This window comes from Hirundo rustica, chromosome 13 (genome assembly GCF_015227805.2).
Source record: "Hirundo rustica isolate bHirRus1 chromosome 13, bHirRus1.pri.v3, whole genome shotgun sequence".
Lineage (NCBI taxonomy): Eukaryota > Metazoa > Chordata > Aves > Passeriformes > Hirundinidae > Hirundo > Hirundo rustica.
The window spans coordinates 10415020-10438590 of record NC_053462.1 but is presented as its reverse complement, the minus strand read 5'-3'; the positions used below and the strand labels follow the sequence as shown (position 1 = coordinate 10438590).

Genomic DNA, 23571 nt, shown 5'->3' with positions numbered 1-23571 from the left:
GTGATGACAAGGGCAGAAAATGTGACTGAGTGATAAAAATCTGAGTGACTGTCAGTGAGATGACAGCATGCATACAAACCAACAGCAAACCTATAGTGTCTGGCTGAATTGTCCAAACCTAGCAATAAGAATTTGTACAAATTTCTTGAAGGTGAACAACAAAATTTAACAAAATTAAGACTGCTTCCCACACATGCTTCTGCAAACAGGTTTGAGGGATCTTCCCCCTTAAACAATCACACAGAAGACAAATTCACAGAACAAAAATTTTAAAATACTACTTTTGATTTAGGTTTTGTAACAAGCGATAAAAAACACTATTAAAAATTCAGCTAGCAAAACAATTGTCAGGGCTTTGATGACAACTTAAGCTTCCTCAGTGTGGTTGCTGTGTTAAACATGCCGTGAGCACCTCTATCGCGTGTGAACAGAGCCGTAAAGTTCATTTCCTGTGCAGTGTTGTTAACACAAAAATTTAGTTTAGTACACCACCATTCAGCTTCACATTCTGCGTTAAGTATTGTTAATTCCTTCCCAGCTCACTGCTCTCAAAGTATCTGCTACTTTCCTAGACTTTTTTAAACTATGAAACTTATTAAACTATAAACAAAGGTTACTAAACCTTAAGGAAACCAATCAAAGAAAATCACCCACATAACTGAAGTAAATTATTCCAGGTCAATACTCCAGAAGATCTCTTAATAAGCAAGTAAAAACCCTAAGAAAACCACAAATCATTAGTTTCTGTTAGTCTGCAAAACACTTGACATTCAGCTAGATCTCGCTTGAATCTCAAGCCTGTATCTTACATTTACAGTGTGTGTATCTCAGTTCTTATCACAGCAACAAGAACAGATCAGCCATGTTATATAATATCCCCAGGGCTGCTACAATGTGATTTTTCTTACATTTGCAACTATTCATATTTACCAAAAAAAAAAAAAAAAAAAAAGTTTCCAAAAAAAGCGAATATGTAATCCAAGTCTATAACATTAGGAGCTAAAGTACAACCCATAAATAAACAGTCCATCGATAAAAAGCAAACAGACAAGCAAGCACTCTACACCACTGTCTCAATTCCAAGAAAATAATCACAAATCACTTTTTTTTTTTTTTCAGTATGTGTCTGTCAACTCCACATAGTCTTGTGTCGTACCTACTCAAAAGTATGGGAGTAAACACATGGAAAAAAATACAAAAAACCACCCTATTTGCAGCAACAGATAAGGTCAACAAGTTGTTAATGTAAATCAGTACCCAGAGCAAAACACGCTGCCGCTCTCCCTTCAACTTTCCAAATGGAAGAGGTGTGCAAAGTGATCAGCCCAGCTGGCAGATCGCTCCCGACCGCGATCTGCCCCAGCCTCCAGAGGGGACCCAGCACAAACGCGGGGTCCGCGCATCCCCCGCGCACGGCGCAGCCCCACCGCGGGCGGAGGGACCCCCACATTCGGGAGACAGAGCCGTGCCCCCGGCTCGAACGATCCAGGAGGACAATTAACATCGCTCTCCTTCCCAGAATTAGCAAAACTCATTTTGCGGAATGAAGAAAGAGGCTTGGGTATCTCTACAAAGTTGCCAAGACTCCGAATAGTTCATAAACGAAAGTAAAGCCCAAGCCAGGAAAAGCCCCCGCACAACGGCAGGGAGACTCCTTGGGCTCCACCGCTACAGCCAACTCCTGTTCTGAGAGAAACAGTGCTCGTGTTTAGCACCCTTTTTACCTTAACATTGGATCTGCCGGTCTGGGCCTCTGCCTCCATGCTCTGGCTGTTCTCCCTCTTGTCTTTCTTAGAGGAATTAGTCCTCGCCTCATAAGTGGATGTGTTGTAGCATTTAATGAATAATCCTGGGACGGGGTTGCCTTGCTGCTGTTGAGACATGGTTGTGTTGGTCTGGTGAGGGAAATTGTACTCCTCAGACTCATTGCTACTGTGACAGATCACTCTGCTGTCAGAGAGGTTGGTGCTTGGAACACAGCCCATGCTTTGTGGCCACCTGGGGAATACTTCTAAATTGTATATATATACGTGTATATATATATGTATATATATCTTTCCTTCCCGTTGATATTTTCCCCCTGCTTAATTTTTTTTGTTAACAGGTTGAATCTCTCTCCTGCGTCTCCGCTACACTCTGAAGCATTGCCATCGGTCCCTTCTACACCACCAGAAACGTGTCTGTTCTCCTCGTCCTCCAGGAAACAGGTCCTTTAGCTCAATCTCAGCAGTGGGCTGGGGAGCTGGAGGGGAGGGAAGGGGGGAAATCAAGAACTGGTCGACTTCGTATTTTCACAGATTATTATTAATTTGTCTAAGCCATCTGAGAATCTTGGTAAGGTTTTCTCTCCTTCTTGTAAAGGCAGGGAAAAAAAAAAAAAAAAAAAAAAAAAGGCAAAATTAAAAAAAAAAAAACCCCAAGCCCCAAACTACACACACCCCGGCGTCGGCTCGGCGCTCAGAGCGGCCGGGGGCACGGCACCATCACCTCCCCTGAGCCCGGAGCACGGCGCATTTTCCGCTCGGGCTTGCTCCGCGTTACCGATTAACCCGGGCCCGGGCCGGGGGCCGCTCCCCACCTCCGCGTCCGCGCTCCCTCCGAGCAGCGCTCACTCCTCGCGGTCCCACTCGGCGCTGCGCTGTGCCGGGGGTGCGCTTTGGGGTGTGCTTTGGGGGCCAAAAAAAAAAAAAAAAAAAAATCAACGATTTATTAAAAAATAACAGCGAAGAGCGAAACCCCGCCGGCCGCCCCGGGGAGCCGGCTGCGCTCCTCACGCCGCGCTGTGCTCGTCCCGCGCCGCCTCGGTCGCGGGCGGGCGGGCGGCCGCCGCGGGGGTGACATTCAGGTTCCCGTCGTCGGAAGGAAGGAAGAGCCCCCCGTCAGGCGGCAGCGGGGCTCTCCGGCCGCCGCAGCGGCATCCCGGCTCAGCGCCGCGGGGCAGGGGCGGGCCGGGCCGCGGGGAGCCCCCTCGGGGAATCGGGCACGGCCCGGAGGGCTTCCCTCAGCCGCGGGGGCAGCCGGCGCGGCGGGCGGACGCATCAAAGGGCCTCCATGATGCGGCCGGTTTTTTGGGCGGAGAAGTGATGCGAAACGGCGAGAGGGGAAAAATTAAAAATCGGAGGAAAAAAAGGGCGAGAAAAATTAAAAAGAGCCAGAAGTAGAAGGAAAACGATCCTAGCGTCCCATCCCGGCGGCAAGGGCTGCAGCGGCGAGAGCTCTGGTTCCCGGGGCCGTGGCGTCTGCATCCCTCGGCAGGGAAATGCCCGGCTCCCCGCAGCCGCCGTCCCTCGCGCCGCGCTCACCTTGTTATTATTGATGTTCCTCGGCGGCGGCGGCGGCGGCCGCGGCCCCTCCGCCGCCCCGCCCGCCCCGCCCCGCCCCGCGGCTCCCCCCGCGCTGCCCCGGCCGCCGGCCCCGGCTCCCGGCCGAGCCAATGCAGCGCCCGGCGGCGCTGACCTCCGGCCCGCGCTGGCGTCAATGCAGATCGGCGGCCGCGGCCAATGCCGCGCCGGCCCCGCCCGGGCCCGCGGCCCCGCACCGCCGCTCCCGGCCGCGCCGCAGCGGGGCCCGCACCCGCTCAGGGCTCGGGGGAAGCCCGGGACGCCGCCCCGGGGAGCCGGCGAGCGGCTGCTCCGCCAGACGCCCGCTGCCCTTCGTCAGAAACCGGACAACGGGCTCGGTTGTTGCTTCCCATCGTTTTCCTTTCCGACTCTGCCCGTGCCAATTTCTTTGAAAATATTTTTGAAAGCGAAGCCTGTGAAAAGGGAAGACGGTGCTATGGGTGGAGCCAGGCCCCGGGGCTTGGGAAATCAACTGCAGGCAGACTTTTCCTGGAATATGTATGTAAAATAAACCTTTTTCTGTTTCTATATCATACGAAAGTGACTATGCTTCCTTATCCTATAGATGTGCTGGGAGACTAGATGTCTGTGTGCACTTTAAGAGAGAACACGCTGTATTTAAAGCCCTTTAGACACCATGCCCAGGGCAAGACAAGTTACTGCCATAGACAATGCGTGTTCCAGAAGTACCAGCCCAGGTTCAACAACAGACACACAACACTCTACCACAGACCACACACCGCCCGATGGCATCTTCACATGCTTTTCACTGTGTCATTCGTAACTTCTGCTACCTTTATTCTCAATGACTCACAGAGGTGCTTCTCCACGGTCCTGCCTGTTTTCACTAGCTGAGGAGCAGCTCAGAGGCAGCAGCCGTTTAGGGAAGGCCCAACCAAACCTTAGATTTAGGAACATGGTGAAAACCCAATATCAGAGACATTACTTTTATCAATAAGCTCCAGCATCTGAAGAGGGGAAACTGATGTGTTACGTGAGGAAACTGTTCAACTTACTCCAGTTTCGTACCATGGACACTTCTGTGGTGCCTTGGCAAAATCATTGTTTCAGAAGGATACATTTCAGCAGGAGAACTTCTGTGCATTCATGACAGCTACACTTTCAACAGTATCTTAACTACGTGACAAATGCCATCATGTCATAATTAAAAGCAAAACACCCAGATAAGTGCTGACTGTGGACAACAAGAATGGCAAGAAGCAGCTTTTCACTCATACATGTAACAGCATCATTTGATCCAGATGAGAGTACCTTGTAAAGTTGAGAGATGCAAAGCCAAAAGTCAGTGCTTTTGAGAAATGTGGCTTTTCAGGATAACCACAGTACTTGCAATGCAGAAATGCTTTTATTTACTTCTCATAATTGCTAGCATTAAAGGCTGGAAAATCAAGTCTTTCCTTCTCTGATATTTCTGTACTGTGCATTTCAAGTATAAGCAATAGTCACATAAACTCCATCCACCCCATTAGTTTAGCTGATCTCTACAGCCTATTAGAGTCAGAAAAAGAAATCAGCTTTCTGTGCCCTCTCATCACTTTGGACACCCACTTAATTTAACATTTAAGCATTTAACAATAAACAAAGGGAAAGGCTTAACATACTCATTTGAAACAGTGGACACCCTTTAGAGATGGATTTCATCCTCATTCTTTCCTTTACATTAAACATTATTTAGTAGATGCCATTAATAAGAACACACATATGTGCAGCTAGAAAAAAGACTGTGGAAGAAGAGAATTCTACAATTCCTACTTGTGCCATTAAGCTTAAGTGCAGGCTCCCTTCCTCAGCCCTAATGGATCTGTCAGCAAAACTGCTATTGCACTTTATTTCTGGTGGCACTGGAGGAGTCAGAGACAGCAAAACTTCATTTTCAGAGCTGCACATTCAGTTTGCAGTGCTGACACCTAGAGTTAAGCTTTCTACTTTGTAAAATAAATGGATCTGGTTTGCAGGTACATAAAGATCAAATGTACAATTCACGGTGTCACTTAAAAAATTAATGCCGGAAAAAATCTGCTTTCCACTTCGAATGCTAACAAATTCCCGCTCAACTAATACAAAAATTTATGTAAATGAGGCAAATACTGGGAAGAGGGGAGAATGCTTTGTTTGATAACATGACAAAACAAGAAAAGGTACATGCAGATATGATGTGCATGACGACTTTGCACTTTTAAAAAGTTTTTCCACAACTGTCCCTTGGCAGGCTATTACTGATTATTTCTACAGCCTAACTTCATGAATAAAACCAAACCAAAACAAATCCATTTGCAAGATTTTCAGACGAGAGCTCACACTGCCCTGAATAGGAGGATGAGATGAGACTGAATAATCCCTTAGTAATTTAATAAAAGCCAATGAAAAATCACTGGAGTTATTGTTACACTGATAAAAATTCAACTGAAGACAAAAAATTGCTCTTCGAACAAGACACTGGCACTGGAATTGTCTTGTTTCTCTACTCTTTGGAAACAATGCTGCTGGGTTTTATTGCCAATAGAAAAATAGAGTTGAAAGTATAAATTTACCCAGAGCCTAGAATCAGAGAAAAGGGGTGAAAACATCAAAATAGTTGCCAATGGTAGTAGTTTGTCGCTGCACTGTATGAAGTGTGTGGATAAAGGGCCTTGTTCACACTTACTGCTGAAGTGTAGCTCAGGAAATGGTGGGCCCTGTTTTTACAAAAAAAAAAAAAAAAGAGAAATCATGCAAAATAGCAGAGGAAGCCTAGGAGTGTAGACAGTGGCAGATTAGGGCTGTGGGGAAAGTGTAAGGTCAGTACAGAGTCAGTAAGCGAGAGGTCAGAAGAAAACTAGCTCTAGGAGACAGCAGGGGGGATGAGAAAGGTTATTTATGGAGAATAAGGTTGAATTTCATTCAGGATTGCAGAATAAGAGAGAATGCTAGGAAAGAGCTTGGAATGATTATCAGCTTCATCTGCAGACAAGTGGGTGCTGGAGAAGATCAAAGTATTTAGAGAACAAATACATAAGTGTCTAAATTTAGAAGGATTGAAAAGACACTAATCAGCCACATCCTCATCCTTCTCACAGAGAAATTTTACATTGGGTTCTGCATGTTTTTGACAAAAGACTGAGCAACACACTGCCCCCCAGATATCCCCCACTAGTCCCCATATCTGCTATTTCCCCCCAAAATTTCCATAAGCAAAACCACTTCCCTTGATGTATCAGCACTGTCCATCCATTTCACACAGACCTTCACCAATTCCCTTTGCACATTTTAAGAGTTCATGCATGAGCACTGGGACAGCTCACTCCTGTCCAGTTACACAAAAATGCAATCAAAGGCCCAGAGCAAAAATTGGGTTTGTTGCCAAAATCCAGTTCTGATAATACTTCAGTACCCAAGACACAGGCAGGCATAATTATGCAGAAGGAATGAAGGACTACATACTACATCTGCATGAACAACAAATATCAATGTCCTTTGCAGAAGTGTCTGTCCAGCAAAAGCAGAGCGAGCGTGTCCTGTGAGCACAGGCAGCAGTTTTGGTACGAGACTACTCTACGGTTTAAATTACTTCTCCCCCCAAGTCAGCTGTATGTTCCAATTGTGTCTTTTGTCCTTCTGAAAAGTTAGGCAATGCTGCCGGTCTCTAGGCCACTGAAGGAGGCAGTGGGGGGAAGGAGGAGGAACTGTGGAAAATGTGCCAGCACGCAAACAGCTGAGTGGACTCTACAACACTAACTACTGACACGTGCAAGCAGTGACAGAGCACGTCTCTCCATCCCAAGATATTCCAGAAGAGGAAACAAGGACCATATGCTGCCTTAGCCACAGGTGAGTATCAGCATTACCCCCCACGAGGGTACATCTGCTTGTTTATCAGCATCAGGTATCCTGGAACAGGGTGTTTTCATGTGACACAAGAGTAAAATTTGTCCTGAGACAGCTCATCTCCAGCTCCTGGAATGTACAGAAGTAACTCATTGTACATGAGTTAGTTTGTTTTCTGCACCACTTTCCTGATGTCCTGAAAAGCCCCAAAGCAGCTGAGAGCAGGCTGTCCTGATGTCCTGGCAGGCTGTCCAGCTGCTGCTGTTGTGTAATTGCAATTGCAGAACAGACAGTTGTCTGTACCACTTGGAAATCAGAGCCTTCAAGGCAGTCTAAGTCAGCAACTTTTTCAACTCTAGCACTAAAGTCATTCAAGTCTAAAGCTCAGATACTTCATGTATGTACAAGCTTCATCATCATAACTGGTGTCAGAACTGCTTTTGCAGCTGTGGTTTACACGCCACGCTCAGCACTGCTCAGCGATCAGCAGGACAGACACACTATTTCTAGGAGAAAAACATACCCCCTTCTCCACTGTACCTTCTTTCCACTTTGACTACCTGCTTTGCTGTCCATCTGTCCAATGCTTCTCAAGTTTCTCAGCGTTATACTTTCTCGACTTTGTTTTTGGTAGGCTCTCCCCAAATTGCCCAGGAGCAGATGCAGAGTGAAAGTGAGCAGACCTCTGCCACTCAACTCTAATGACTGGGCACAGGCCCTCAGATGCTGCTGCTCTCCCTCCCAGTCCTGCCTTCCCCAGTGTCTGTTGCTCACCCCTAATCCATGGCTTTCCAGTGCTTGAGCCCGGGAGCCCTAACACAGCCCAGGGAGTGCAGCACCTCCGGGATGCAGGAGGCTGCACTGCACCACCCAGATGCTCCAGCTCTGCCAGCCACACAGCCCAGCGGGAGGGAGGAGCAGCAGGAGGGGGGAACCTGCTGCCAAAGCAGCCTCCAACAGCTCCTACTGCCTGGCCCCGCCTTGAGTTGACCAAAAATTTGTGGGGAAGGGAGGAACAAAGCGCTGTCATCCCCACACACTCCCCTGTAATTACCCTGGGCTTCACAAGCAGTATTATCTGTCTGGATACACAGTGCCATGCAGCCAGCTGTGACCATAGAGAATTAGCTGTTCCCCTCTTGGAGAATTTTCCCTTCTCTCTTCCTAAGTATTTTTAAGCCAACTTACATTTAATTAGCATGCAGCCTTTTCAGTTTGTGATTTAGTAAACCAAGGATGACAATTGGTCTTTTTAGGTGGAGTGGTATACCTAATTCTTACACCCTACATGTGTCTGTCGTCCCTCTGCTTCCTAAGAGTATTGGATCCTTTTCTTAGCTAGTCAGCCTCAGCCCAAAAGTGACCACAGCATCAGGACCCTTCAGACTCCTGAATTGGTTTCCAATGCCACAATTCCCTATATTATACTGTGGCCTGCCTGGATCCAGTAAGAGAAAACAAAACAAATCAGTAAAAGAAACAAGCAACTTGCGACCTCCATCAGTAAATCAGTTTTCTTTGGTCATCAGAGCTAGAAGGACAAGGTCTTAGTCTTTATTTTCTACCCCAGCAACTAAAGGATCAGTTCAGGCTAATGAGGGAATAGTCACTCAAGACAGGCTCTCAGATTCACAGACTCCTTGCCCCTGAGTCTCTCCCAGGATCCCACCATCTCCTGCGCAGAAGCCACTTTCTTGTTTGCTCCTGGTTAACCAGCAGTGCTAGTGGCCAGCAGCCTGCCTTCCTGAGCCAGCATCCTTAACCCTTCCCAAAGGCAAACAGAGTAAAAATGGTAAAGAGAACAACAAAATATGGAGCTAGAAACTCATCCCTGCTGTATGGCAGCAGCAGAAGCTGAAAAACTCTCTAAAATTACTCTTTAAAACTAGACTGTACACCTGCAAAACAGATGGCTTTCATGGTTGCTGAATTTATTATTTAAGGAACAGATACATCATCCATGGTCATACTGAACAGTGATTTATTATATATTCACAATAGCAAAAAATCCCATGTCCTGGCTGTGAGATATCTGTTCTTAGATCACTGAAACTACTGAAGAACTTATCTTACAAACTTGTCTGAATATAACACAAGGAACTGGACCTCATTTAAATACTTAACAACTCCTAGGTGTGTTCTCAAGAACACTTCCTTTCTTTGGGTCAAAACAATACCCTTAAATACACTCGGCCATACCTGGCTGTGTACATCCCTTCCCCAACGGTAAGTCTTTCTGAGGAGCATATATGCAAGCAGAGCAAGAAGCTGAACCCTTAATTAACAGAGAGGATCATACTCTGCCACCAACAGGTACCCCAGAGATGAGTGTGCCGTTCAATACATCCCTTTTCCCAGGAATGTTTCACATCCATGCTGTCATTGCAATCAGGTTCTGATTGTCCAGCAGTGGCACAGCATTTATCCAACACTATTCCTTCCAACTATTTTTCCAACTGTATTCTCATTTCTGTAAGCTCCCACCAGGGAGGTTGCAGTCCTTGTCTCTTGCCAACAGGCAGTTCTGCATGCAGACCGTTGTAAGGAGGAATATACAAGAATCTCTGTGGTGCCATGGCACAGCACCCATAGATCGTTATTCTTGTAAATTCCATTTTATAGCTCTCTGTGCATCCAGCTGAGCAGCAGGAAGAGCAACACCACGAGAATTGCAAGAGGAGATGACAACTTGGGGGAGAGATAAGGAAAAACCACACTCAAGGGAGAGGGCAGGGGGGAAACCAAACCATGAAAGTTTTCTGGGGATAGCCATTTAAAAAAATGAAACAGACTCAGGATGTGCCGGGGAGATAAATCTTCTGAGTTTTTGAAAAGGGGAAGGCAGCGCTTGCAGGCTCACTCACCGCAGCCCTGACAAACATAAATCCTACTCACATGGGCACCATCCTTCCCAACACATTCACCAGGGCTGGCTGTAGCACAGCTATCACGGAAGGATCTGTCATATTAAGCAGAACAGCACTTGGCAGTTTGTGTGAATTATGGTTACAGCCAGCACAGCTGGGTGCTGCAGGGGTTGACAGGCTCTGTAACACAAGCACAATAGCAGGCACTTAAAAAAAAAAAAATCTCCAAAATGTTTTGGGAACAGAGTTAAAAAATACTTTTAAAGCACATCCTTTAAATTCGTGAGAGACATCCAAACAGATGGGGCGGGGAATGATCTGCTGAATTGAGGGGGCTGATCTCATGGTGCAGATCTGCCTGGGCAAGGTCTCCTGGGTCTGCACTTACTGTGCCCAAGTGGGTGGTTCCTAGTGCTCCATCAAGAGGCTTTTTAATCTGTGCTCTCTTGAAATAAGCTTGAAATAATCTCTGTCTCCCTGATACATCTCCAGGAACAGCCCCCACTTCCCATCCCTTCACATAAAGGGGTGTCTGTCACCCTGGTGTCTGCAGGTAACCCTTATCTCCCACATGGCCCAAGTGCCAAACACGCTTTTCCCCACAACTCTCATCTGGTTTACACTTCTGCTTTTGGGGAGTTTCACAGCAAACCATTCCACGCTTTACCTTTACAATGAATTACTGTAACCAAGTCAAAACAATCACTCTTAAATTCACTACCACAACAAGCATACCAATCTGGACAAAGCCATTGAAGATTTACCAATCTCCTTGCACTCTTGGAAGTTCATTGAGCAAATGTCAGAAACATTTTAGAAGGTCAGGATCGTGCCATGCACATGACATCTCTTCAGAGTCCATGCAGACTGCTTCCCTCTTGCTCAGCTAGTATAAACACCTAAAAATCACCTAAACATTTTCCTTTTGACAGTCTTGGGCACCAAAAGAAATAACCACTTTTTAAAATAAAACCGAGTCCTTAGGACTTCAAAAATCTGATCTAAATAGATTATCCTTTTCAAAAAGAAACAAAGTTAGAAACTCTGCATTTCACAGATTCACAGGGGAAAAGCTATGTGGCCTTTTAGGAAGGGAGGTAAATTAAGAAGAAAAAATAAAAGTATGTCTATAAGAACCCTATTGTAAGATAATCTCACTATAAAAGTCTTTTTCCAAATACAGCCACATTCCTTCTTCAGGAGGAACAGCAAATCTCAGAAAAATCAGTCTTTCTCTGGAGAGAAATACAGGTATTCAAGAAAAATACTAGAAGAGATAACAGTTTAAATTCAGTTTACCTAGTGCAGGCTGAAGAGACCGGTGCTGTGCAGGGGCAGGCAGTGATGGCAGCTGTGTGGACCACTGTGCCTGGTTCTCCAGAGGATCAGTTCTGGGCAGCAGGAGGGATATTCCCCACATCCTGCACCCAGAGTTGCTATCTTAGTTGATCAGTTTTCACTCAGTGCCTGTTCATCACACACAGGTGGGCAAACCTTGCTGGGGCCGCCACCCTGGCTTACTGCCACCCAGGGGGGAATTTTTAGGAAGTTCTGGGAGGGGGACATCAGGAAACACTTGCCTACTCTTGCAGGTTTTCCCCCAAAATAGCAACAATTATCCTGGACTTACAGCTGCCACTGACTAAGGAAGGCACCCTTCAGGTCTCCACCAAACTCCCCACAGAAAGAGATGTGACAAGCCCTTTACACCTGCAATCAATTTGGTGTCTAGGCAGAAGCCCAGCTGAAACTCTGGGTCCAGCTGCGAGGCATTTCACTGATTGTGTAACAGATGGTCAAAAAGAAAAGCAAATTAAAGAAGTAAATAGCAATATAGCAAATTCCATCCCTCATAGCATTTCCATTCAATTTTTTATTGATATTCTAAGCTAAGTAACAGAAAACAGTTAGTATTCAAGGGCTGTTTTGGAAGCACTCAGCTCGGAGAGAAACTTCAGGTGTACGTGCTTCAACTTCTTTCATAAATCAGAAAAATGCAAACTCTCCTGACTGCCAGCTCAGGTTGTTGAACATTTAAGAATGAAAAAGGGCATTAGCCTACAATGACAGTTAAGGGATTTTCATCACTTTGTGAATTACCTGCAAAATTACGCACACACAGAGGGAAATCACTGATACACAGGTTTAAATAAGATTGCAAGTGCTTTGTAAAACACACTGTTACTTATTCGCTCACTGACTGTGTTGGTTGCCTTTTAACATGTAAGCGAGAAATGAAATTATCACCAAAAGATGGCTCTGGGATACAAAGGACCCTGTGAAAGTGCCTGGGCTGTCACAGCATTCTGGGCAGAGTGGGCAGCTGCAGTGTGAGGAGCTCGTTCTGACAGCAGCGTAATGGCATCACCTCATTGCAGCCCTCTATACTGTATGAGGACTATAAAAATACTCAATGTTTTCCCCTGGCAGCCCTCAAAATTTCTACTTCTATCTTTTTTTTTTTTTTTTTTTTTTTTTTTTTTTTTTTTTTTTTTTTTTTTTTTAATTTTCTCACCCTTTTGTCACATGACATTTTTATTATTTTAATATAGGACCTTTTTGATAATACCAACACATTAAGAATTACAGTTATATTTTCCCATCTGATGCATTTATCTGATGCTATTTGAGCTGCCCTAATTAGGACAGATTGATCCCACCTTTTTGCCAGCATAGCATTTTGAGTTAGATCTTTGTATTTACAAGGCACTGGCAGCACTGTGCATCCCAGAGGCTCTGGGGGCAAAATATATCAACCTTGCTCTCCTTTCCAGATGGATTTTCTGAATCTGCCACGTCTGCTCCCATGCAGTGAACTTAACAGACAAAGAGTAGAAGCAGAGATGAAGACTGCAAAAATAACATGAGTAAGAGAAAGTAAATTAAGCAGGACTTTTCTACAAAGAGACTGAAGCAGAAATAAAAATTCTTTGCAGTGCTGTAGATTTCAGACAAAACCTGAATCCCCAGACCAGCTTCCTGTCAGAGTATGAACTGCCCATACTTTGGCCCTTTTCTCATCAGTTTAAAGCCAGCATCATATTTGCTACAATGACAGCATACTTACTGATGACAGCACTCTGAAAGACATTTTGGAAAGAGAAACAGAATTTTATCAGGCTAAATTCACATTACACTAACAATGGTTTTTTGATACATTTGTGCCCCCTGCATTATTGAAATAAATGTGAGGTAGCTCCCATATCACAATATTCTCCAAAAAAATAAAGGCAGGAATTATCCGGCTCTTCCTCCGCTTGAGGAGAATGTGAACTTCTGAAAAAAAGTTTACTTTAGTTGCTCTGCCAAGTGCTAGGCAGAACTTGGGAGGATTAATAACAGGAATGGGCTGGAGACACGTGATTGAGTTAGCCTTGTTTGCAGTTCGGCTCCTTAGCAAGGTACAGCCTGACCTTAGGTGACTGTGGCTAAGAGGAACAATTATGGAGCCCAGCAGTGGAAAAAAAGGTAAAACAAAAACAGACAGACCGGAGCCGTATAACTGAAAGAATTTAAAGTGTTCAGCTAAATTAGGCATATTAGGTTAGAATACATTACATCCAAGCTTCGTTAACCACTTCAGTGAGAAGAGAACTTCAGAAAAGGCTATAGAAATCATGTATTTCTTCTAGAACAAATGATGTACCGCTTCCTTTTATCTCTTAGTAACAAATAAAAGTAAACTTTCTTTTATCTGAAGTTACATGGCCCTATCACAGACATACTGGAACACATCATCAACACTAGTTGATTTATGGTTCTAATTCCTTAGAGATGGGAAAATATTGAATGATTTTCTCTAAATGACCTGGGAAGTATTTGTCATTGCCCAGAAGCAAGGCTGTAATCTGACCTCTTTCATCAGTCTCCACCTTTTGCAGCTTCAGTGGTTTCTGGGAAATCATATATTTAAGACAGTTAGTATGGCCAAATAAAATTCCATATTTTTCAAGTGCAACATAACCTATGATTCTGCAGCAACACTTTGCCTCTCCTAGAGTTAGCACATCTTGATTTGCACCACGGAAAAAGCTTGAGCTGACTAACAGTCATCTAAAAACTTTTAAACAAAACAGCTTTCTGATAAGAATGCATTTCTCTGAAGGTCAGTTTATCAGGAAAATGCTGGTAACAGCCAAGTGAGATGACATTTAGTGCAGCAGGTTTGCTCCTAGAAAGGAAGGTCTCCCAGCTTTTTTACTAATGGGGAACCGCTGCAGAAAAAGGAGTTGGTGGCTGTGGAGACACATGCAGTGGGTTTATTCATATCTGACTTGTATTTGGGGAATAACCTGACACTTTTGAGGAAGCTCAGAAGCCTGGAAAGAACCTTTACACAGCTGTACGAGGAAACAAATCTCATCTCCATTTTCTTAACTCTGCTTGTTTGAAAGACTTCCTTTTTCTCGTCTGAGCATGGAACTGTTGGCATTTTCTGTATATCAGTTCAATTCCTGTTCGAGGGGGCCTTGGAGAGCAGCATTCCTGGTGGGATGGAGAGCAGGCCCAGAGGTGTGCTGCTGTGCTCTCTGCAGCCAAATCACCTGGAGTGCCTGAGAGCTGGTTCCCAGGGAAGGAGCTCTTGCATTAGGAGCAACTCCACTGAAGCCACTGGAGATGATTTTGATTCTCTATGTGATGTCTTTCAAATGCTGTTTGTGGGCGCAGAAAAACACCAGAGACATGGCTTTGGGATATAGGCATCAAACGCAGGCATCCTGGGACACTCACAGATGCCCACTGCAAGCCACAGAACACAGGCCTGCAGCCTGCTGATCTGCTTTGGGGAAGATTGCTAGGATTGAAGGAGTTTATTTTGTTCTGCACTTGAAGGGCCTCCCATGGCCAGGCAGGAGGGCCGGGTGCAGCCGGAGCCCTCCCTCCCTTTCCTGGTGCACAGGGGAGTCGGGGAGGCCAAGCAAGGCTGTCCAGAGACCTGGATGGTCGCTGCACTGCCGGGGAGATGGCATTCAGGGGGAAAATCCCCAACCCTCCCACAGCCCAGCCAGGCAGGAGACTGGTGGGTGGCACCCACAGACCCTACTTCTTCCCATTTAAAGCAGCAATTTAGTCCGCTTTTGAAGAGTGCTTCACGAGTGTTTAGTTGCATGAGTTTAAAATTGGGCTTAGCTAGCCACGGTGGATGGACCCTGACAAAGAACTTTTAAGCCTCCTCAGTGAAGGCAGCTGGTATTTTAAGTAACAGGTTAGGACATGACAATAGCTCAGGTACAACTGGTTACTGGCTGTAATCCTCAACAAAGATTCATACACTAGATTCATGTAGCCATAAAATTGAATAGATTTATAAAAAAATTCAGTGTTACCTAAGAAGGCAAGACAATGCAATGTATTAGCTGGGGCTGAGAAGCCAATTTCACTGGTGCACGGCTCCCTCCTCACATAACCGGCCGTGATGGAGGTCAGCTCATCCTCTTGGATATCCATCCTGTCTCAGTCTGACAAGAAAGTACTGTGACCTGATCCAACCCATCAAGCCCTGATCCAAACAGGAGATACAAGGGAAAGGGCTTCTATATAAGGGGAAAAAAAAGGAGCTGGTGGAGTTCAGAAAAAAAAGCAGGATCAAAAGGAGTATTTTGTAGCACAGTTCAACTCGTCAACACAGCCTGCACAGTGCCATCTTTGGCACGTTATCCCATAGTATAAGAACAAAGCTAGATCCAAAAAGACAATTAAAAGGAAACCACAAAAGGATGTCCTATCTAGACAGGACATCTCTTCTGCGGAGCACTAATGATTAACCTTTGGAAACCACAATAATTTATTATGGAAGTAAAAAGTACAGTGAAACCCCAAAGATCATTGACATGAACCAGAAATAGCCTGTGGGAGATGTACTGCCTGCAGGAAAGCATTCCAGTGGGTACAGGACGTAGTCAGGGTCTGGACATATCATTATGTTTTGAAAAAAATAAAATTGCACCTTGAACTGAAAGGAAACTCCCATGAGATGAGGCTTGAATAGTCCCTGGAGTATACCCTGAGACAGCTGTCAACATACAATGAAAGAGTCACCACAGCCCAGTTTTAGAGGGTCCCTCAGTAAATGCAAACAAGCAAGGCCAGGTAACAGAACAGTGTCTGAGCTTGGGATCTCTTTGCAGAAAGCATGAGCTCTCTTTTACTGTAAATAGTGTGATCTGGTCTGACCAGTGGCTGATTGCAGAGCACTGTCTTGTTAGCTCACCTCTGGCCATAACAGGTAGTCGTCACTTGCATGGAAAAGAAAACAGAAGTTAATGGACTAATTCATTCAATCTGTCTTTAAAAATCCTTCACTGCCCATGACTCCTAAGTAAACTATAAAGAAAGGGATTTGAGTCCCCTGCATGTCTGACTTTGAGCATTCACACAGTGCTCCCTGTTCACAAGGTTATCTTTGATGTAAATCCACTGTGCACTGACCACTACCTCTACCTACATCCATTGTAAGAGCTCTTTGTATAATATGCACCTTGCCTCAGTGTGCAAGACGTTTGGTTCCCAAAACCACGATAGGATGGCTGGAGTAACCACTAACCAGACATGCTGGAATGCCTGAAAGTGTCCAAGATTAGTCATTTGGCAGCAGTCTTGAGGAAGTGTAGCTTTACATATCCCACTCTGGACAGAAGGGTTTAGTGCTCAGGGCCTTCTGGCAGGTCTGAACCTGACTCCTTCCCTTGCAGAACACAGCGCAGCTTGGATCAGCTGTGGCTATGACAGAGCTGAAATGCAACTGCCACAAAAATCTGGATCACTCACTTTGTCAAATCTGTCTCCAGCATATTCTTTACTTCACCAAAAGAAAGAAACACAAACCAAAACAAACCTTTCCTATGCTTGGCCTTGGTATTTATTTTTTCCTAATTTCAGCTTCTGTCTTTGTCAACTGAAAGGAAAATGCATGTGTCACATACACACGGGTCAGAAATCTGGTGGGTGTTTTGTATTAGACAAGAGATCAAAGATTAGAGAAATTTCATTCTGATCTGAGGGCAACAAAACAAGGTTACTGAAGAGCAGTGTGCCTGCTCATCAGCTGTACAGATCCATGCAAAAGCAACATTGCATTTAGGCGCCTCAGCGCTGGCAGGACTGAGCTGCAGATGCTTGTTTGGCCACTGGACTTTGATGCAGGACTTGCACGGACCATCCTGTCAGGAGGGCTGACACCTGCGCCTCACTGCACTTTCAAAAGGCACCCAGACCCCTCCATGTGAGGTAAGCTGTTCCCAGGCCCCATCCAGGGCAGGAATTGTGCACAGCAGAGCCTGTGCCCCTGCCCAGCCGGCGCAGCCAAAGCCGCAGCCGGGCGTTGCAGGAAGCCCTCCCGAGGAGCACGGCTGGAGCAGCCTGCGCTGGCCTGTCCTGGCTCACAGGCTCAGCCTGCCCGACCCTCAAAAGGGGTCTTTGCTTGAGCGTAGCGCTGAGCTGAGGCAGAATGAGTCCCAGCTCCGGAGCGGGAATGCTCACCCTTGAACCACAAGCCCGGGCATCACGCCGGTGCGTGGGGCTGCCGTGGCCTGGGCATTTCTGGTCAGGGCTGCGGAAAATGAACCAGTTAAAACACGCAGAAACCAGCAGCCGGCGTGTTTTGCACGTACTCAGCTGCAGAAGTGGCGCCGAGGGCTCCCGCGCTCGGGACTGCGCAGGTGATACTCCTCCTTCAATGTCTGACATTCGTGTGGCATTCCAATGGTGAAAGGAACCAGCGCAGCCGAATGGATGAATGGAAAAACAAATTGCTTCACTTTGATTTAAAGGAGATATTTAGTCATGCATGGGAAGGAAAGGAGAGAATAAGTGACCAAAATAGAATGAAGCAATTGGAAACAGCTGATGTTTGATGAAAAGAAAGATATTTTCTGGGGTGAGAAATTTAAAAGCCTTGAGTATTTTGAAAGGGCAAATTATGCATAATTTTTTAATCCTTTAAATGGTGCCAGGTTATCCAGAATCCACTCCAGAAATGTCTCCAAAGCAGTTTATTCTAGAACTAAGCCAAAACCTTCAGCCAACTCTGGAAAATCTTATTTAGAGTCAGACTAACATATTGTGAGCTCATGTCACTGTTGGAAAACTGCTCCAGTTGAAAGCATGAGGGAATAGTTTTGCTAAGGAACCCTGGAGTTTTAGCCATTTGCTTTTTGTTTGTTTGGGTTTATTTTTTTTTAATTTGCAATAAGAAAAGGCATGAAAGGAAATTTAAATCCTTGATAAATAAATAAATATATATATATATACACACACACACGCACACACATATATATATATAAGGGCTGAGTTACTTTTCTGAGATTCATTACTGTCTTTCCATTTCACAAAGAGTGGACAAGTTTCACGCTGTACTGGAAGTGAGGGATTTCATTTCCATGAGGTTGACATTAGTGCAGCTCTCAAACAGAAGTGAAAGACATTTCCACAGTCCCAACCCACAGCACTTTGTGACTACAAATGGGACAAATCCAATTGTATTGCCCCAGCAAGTCCCCAAACCAGACCAATTTCCATTAAACATCTCTGCCAAAACGGCAGCTCAGACAGTGCACTCACCCCAACCAGTAGGAATTCAGGTGTCAAACTCTACAGAGCACCAAGGGTGACGCAGTCATGGGCACCAACAAATGGATTTTGCAAAACAACCTTTTTTTAGTCTTTGTGTAAGCTTTTGGGCTCATCCAAGTCTGAGGCATCCTAGTCATTCATGTTTCTGCATCCTTATCTGCTCTTTATGTGCTATGAGCACTTTGCAATTTTTTCAGTTTTGGGTGGCTTTTTATTTTAAGTTGGCAAAAAAAGTTAGTGGATAAATGACAGACACTACCTTGTCCCTTTAGTAAATCATTGGCAGACATGGGTCAGCATTTTTAGATGAGAGGAACATGGTTTAGTGGTGAAGTTGTTGGTTTTATGGCTGGACTTGATGATCTTAAAGGTCTTTTCCAGCCTAAATGACTCTGTAATTCTATGTATGGACGCAGGTAGGAAGCCAACCAGACAGTCTTTTACTACCTTTTATAACAAATGCTAATGTTTTGGTCCCATCAGTATCCACATCTTTTTAAGTCACAAGAGTGCTGTAATAAGCAAATATAAAGTCAAACACTTGTGGTTATATAAAGCTACGTGGAAGAAGAAAAGAAAAGCTATGTGGAATCCATGACATCTGGAAAACACTTCCTACAGGGAGTCTGAAGAGTGTACATTGCCAGCCTAGCACAGAGGACACAGATTTCCCAAATAGAAGCCTAAGAATAAAAATCAGTGAATACAAAGTTGATCCCAAAATACAGCTTGGGAGGGAACACAGATCTGTTTAGAAATTCAAGCCAAATTTGGGAAATTACTGTGGACACAGAAAAAAATCCAAACCAGAAATGTATAGCATATTCAAGTATGCTTTGAGCAGAAGGATTGAACTAGATGATCTCCAGTGTTGCCTTCCAACCTCAGCTATTCTATGGTTCTCTGAAATAATTTGCTTTGGTATTTTCTAAGTGAAATGGGTTGGTTTGATTTGTCTTTCCCAAAATGAAAGGGGACAAACAAAAATAGCTTATAAAGCAACTGCTGGCATTCTGTTTGGGACTGAATAAAAACATTTTGCAAAATTTGAGAATTTTCCTCCTAAACCCCTTCAATTTTCTCCAAAGCAACCTCTGGTTTTAGTTTCAATAGACCTATGTTTATATTTCATAACTGAGGGGGAAGGGTCAGAGAGCAAACGAAAAAACTCACCATTGATCCAGCTCTGCTCTCAACCCCTATTTTCTTATTCACAGATAAACCCTTTCAGATGTACCTCAGTTCCTTCAGGGCTGAAGGTGCAGAGCAGGTGTCTCTGCAGCCAACAATAACAAACACTAACACCAATTTTGCAAGTTTCCATGGCCATGGTGCCCCAGAGACCTCCTCTTTCATCCACAGACTCCTCCCCTCTAAAGCTACCTCACCACCATCTCTCTGAGGTTGGGTGATGCCTTAAGTCTTAGCTTTCGTATTATCCAGATTCTGCACCGCATATATATAACTCTGAACTTCATATAAAGTGTTAGCAAGTCCTCCTCACAGTTTAGTTAGACAAAACAATCCTTTTGCAGCCTGAGAACCAAGGACACCACTGCAGTTTCAGGCCCAAAAAGTACAAACAGTGAATTGAGGAGAGAAATCTGGGGGATGGGATTTCATAACCTGAAGCTGTAATTGGACAATTAACCCCAATATGTAAATGGACCAAAACTTACAAAAGTGTGAAAACGAGTGACCTGTTATCCATCTTGATGTAGCCTCGGCCAGGCTCTTGTACTGCCCAAAGTCCATCCTTTGAAGGCCTTTTTAATGAATGCCTGCTTCATTGCTTTAACCCTTCTAGCCTCTGTTCTAGGTAGCCTCTCAAGGCATCATGGGGAAGGAGGGTCAGGTCAGCTACCCCCACTTACCAATAGATTTTGTTACTAGGGGGAAGAAGAAGGGGGGAAGAAAAAAAAAGGAGTTTCTGTTTTTTCATTCTTTTCTCACCTTTCTTATTTGCTCGGGTTTTGTTACCCGTCCCATGTGGTTTCTGGTGGCAGAGAAACGATGTCATTAAAGTGCAGAGAAGTAGCACAGGGAGCACTGTTGCACAACCAGCAGCCACCAGGATCACGCTGGTGTCCCCAGGGCAGTACGGGCAAAACAGAGCAATATTTTCCGATAAACACTAAAACCACTTGCAGTTAAGCCTTGTGCTTGATCTGGCATGGGAGTATATGGCACTGGTAAATCAACCACACCAGAGACTGACTCGGGTCCATTTGGGGTCAATGACAGCTTCAGCCAACCGCATGTTCATGGCCAGCAGTGCAAAAGTTGCTGCAGAGGCTGGATGGGACTGACAGGAGGCTGGAGGGACACTCCCAGGAACATCCCAAGGACAGAGGGAAAAAAATTCCCAGGCTTCTACTACAAGCACAGAGGAGCTTCACCATTGCTAGGAGAGAGTTTGGGATTGGTACAAATGGGGGAACAGTGGAGGAGTGAGGAAAATGCCAGCCTTAGGGAGGGGAGGCAGTGGAGCCCAATTCATCATATTAGCACTTGTTTGTTCACGCAGCGACACTTCAGCACAAAGAAAAGCAAACGTCCATTATGATCTCTCATTTCTGAACTAGTCTCCTGTATATTAATTCCTATTGACTGACAAGTGGAACAGCACACATTGATCATCTTGTTAATCAGGTATTCTTGCAGCAATGCATGATGCAGTTTAAATAAGCCAAGTTAAGTTCCTTGTGTACACAAGGAAGCTATTATAAGAAAATGTAATGATGAAACCACTTTTTGCAAGAAGCAAGCAGCGCTTGAGCACCTTATATGCTTTGGAAAAATTCACTTCATTTATATCCTTTTTCATGACCTTTTGCTTAGCATGATGTGGTGCTGTCCCCAGCTGTGACCAGTTTGGCTTGACAGTCAAGATTTTCCAAGCCTGACTAGTGAAACCTCCTGAGGCTCTAAGCTTTCAGGGAACTCAGTACCTTCCTTTTGAGGGGGCATCTCTTCTATATAGTGTGTTTTGGTAGTTCACAATAACGACCACTCTTGAGGCTATTGCTTAGATGCACAGCAGTTCTTGGCAGACAGGAGTGCTGAGTTTCTGTGGCTCAGAGAAAAAGGTCCTTGCTCCCCATGGCACCAATGGAGGAGACACCAGCACTGCCACAGAGGAAGAGCACTGGTAACAAATGAGGCTGCCCAGCCCCAGCTGTGCACCCCACTGAACAGCTGACCCTGTTGCCCAACCTCCCAACATAATTATATTTACAAAAGCATCTGATTTGCGGAATCACTGCTCAGTCTCAGCTCCTGCCAATACCGGGATACCAAAAAATCAGAGCAGGATCACCAGCTTCCCCTCTCCCACTTTTACGAGGGTGGCTCAGCCTCTTAGGGGCCATAACTGAATCTTTATGAAGCCCTTGGATGGGTTTTACTGCAAAACAACGCTGAGAATGCACATGCATGATTACACCGGGACAATAGCCTGAAGTTAACAATCGCTTCCTGTAATTGTCTGAGGCAGCCTGTAGAACTAAGAATCATCTCATGATAAATCCTTGTTGGTCATTTACCATCATTAATCTATACTGTCAGAATGAATTAGGTGCAGAGGAGCATATTAATTACGATGCAGATGACACTCCAGCTTTAATTATCAGGACTTCAAAGTAAGCGGTGCCAGTTAATCAAGCTCAGTACCACGGAGGCTGCTGAAGGAAAGCGCTGTTCAGCTGGCGGCGCGGACATCCAGCCTGCAGGGTCTGCAGTTACAATGATGCCGTTCTAGCTCTAGTTTTCCACATTGCTCTCTATTTCTATCCACATTGGTCAGGTCTATGGGAACACTTTTTCCACTGCCTATGACATGCCTTAAATTAGGGGTGACCCATTTTGTCAATATGTAGCCACCTAGCTTTATTTATAGAACATTTCATATTAAACAGCAAAAGCTCCTACTGTCTTTTTATGCCTCTTGCATAAAATTTTGCATTTAACAGCTACTTGCTCATTTTATTTACCAGCTAAGGCTACCTTTTTACAGGTTGTTGTTCCCATTTCAATATTATTTTATGCCGTTTTCTGGAGGGCTAGGATTATGGTACAAACCTAAAAATCTGGGCAGTCTGTAGAGCACTGGCAGAGCAGCTAGCAGTGTTGCAAAGGCCCCCAAATCCCATCAGCCAAGTGTAGCCCTTCTGTTTCTGTAGGACCAGAGACAGAATATCTCAAAGCCCATCAGATTCCTGCTGACAGTCTGTGTGAATTCCAGTGGACATGCTGACCACTCCCTCTGGCTCTACCAGCACCACGCTCCTGGGGAGAGCCGATGAAGTTGTTCTCCACATCTCCTGCAGACAGGGCACGAGGAGGTGCACTCACACAGCACAGAGACAGCATGGTAGGAGGAGACACTGCAGTGCTAAAGCTGGACAGGTGTTGGAGTGGGCTGCTCAGTGGGGCTGGGGATTTCCAGCAGCACAGATTTCAACAAGCTGGGCATCCACTGCAGAGCCTGGGGCTCACAGAGCGCCTCGGGGGGCTTCGCTCTGCTCTGTTTCCTGCTGCTTCACACACCTTGTGCAGAACACTCAATGTTTTTCCTGAAACTGGTGTACAAAATGCAAAAAGCCTGAGGGGACCCAAGTAGCCTGTGAAATGTCCTCAAGGAGAGCAAACCAAGGAAATAAGGAGTTACTGAAACAAGCCAATAAAGTAAAATTACTGTGGGGAATTTAATCACCCAGGAGACAGGAAATTCAAGGCTATGGTACCCATGACAACTACTATTTGTCCACAGTGTATGGAACATTAAGCTTAACTCCATATGCGGAAACAGAAGAAATTATGGGACATATCAGGTATGAATGCATATTTCATGCACAGGGTACTCTTTGAGGGCTACTGTGGAAACAATAATTAAATTTCCTCACTGCAAAGCAAGCAGCTCTTCTGAGACACAAGTGAACATCACCAGAGCTCCCAGCTGACCCCCA

General features: G+C 45.1%; 1 protein-coding gene across 5 annotated transcripts in view; it reads right to left on the bottom strand.

The window, feature by feature from the left end:
* PDE8A (phosphodiesterase 8A) overlaps positions 1-19797 on the bottom strand; it is a 145132-nt gene extending 125335 nt beyond the window's left edge. For 2 of the 5 annotated variants that reach the window (XM_040077229.2, XM_040077230.2), the window contains exon 1: positions 1725-2111. In XM_040077229.2, the coding sequence (XP_039933163.1) occupies positions 1725-1985 (261 nt within the window). In that variant the 5' untranslated portion in view covers positions 1986-2111. Of the gene's footprint in view, positions 1-1724; positions 2112-3302; positions 3357-11332; positions 11521-19777 lie in introns of those variants that run through there. The other 3 variants (XM_040077231.2, XM_040077233.2, XM_040077232.2) reach the window with 3 other exon arrangements.
* Between the last annotated feature and the right edge of the window lie 3774 nt (positions 19798-23571).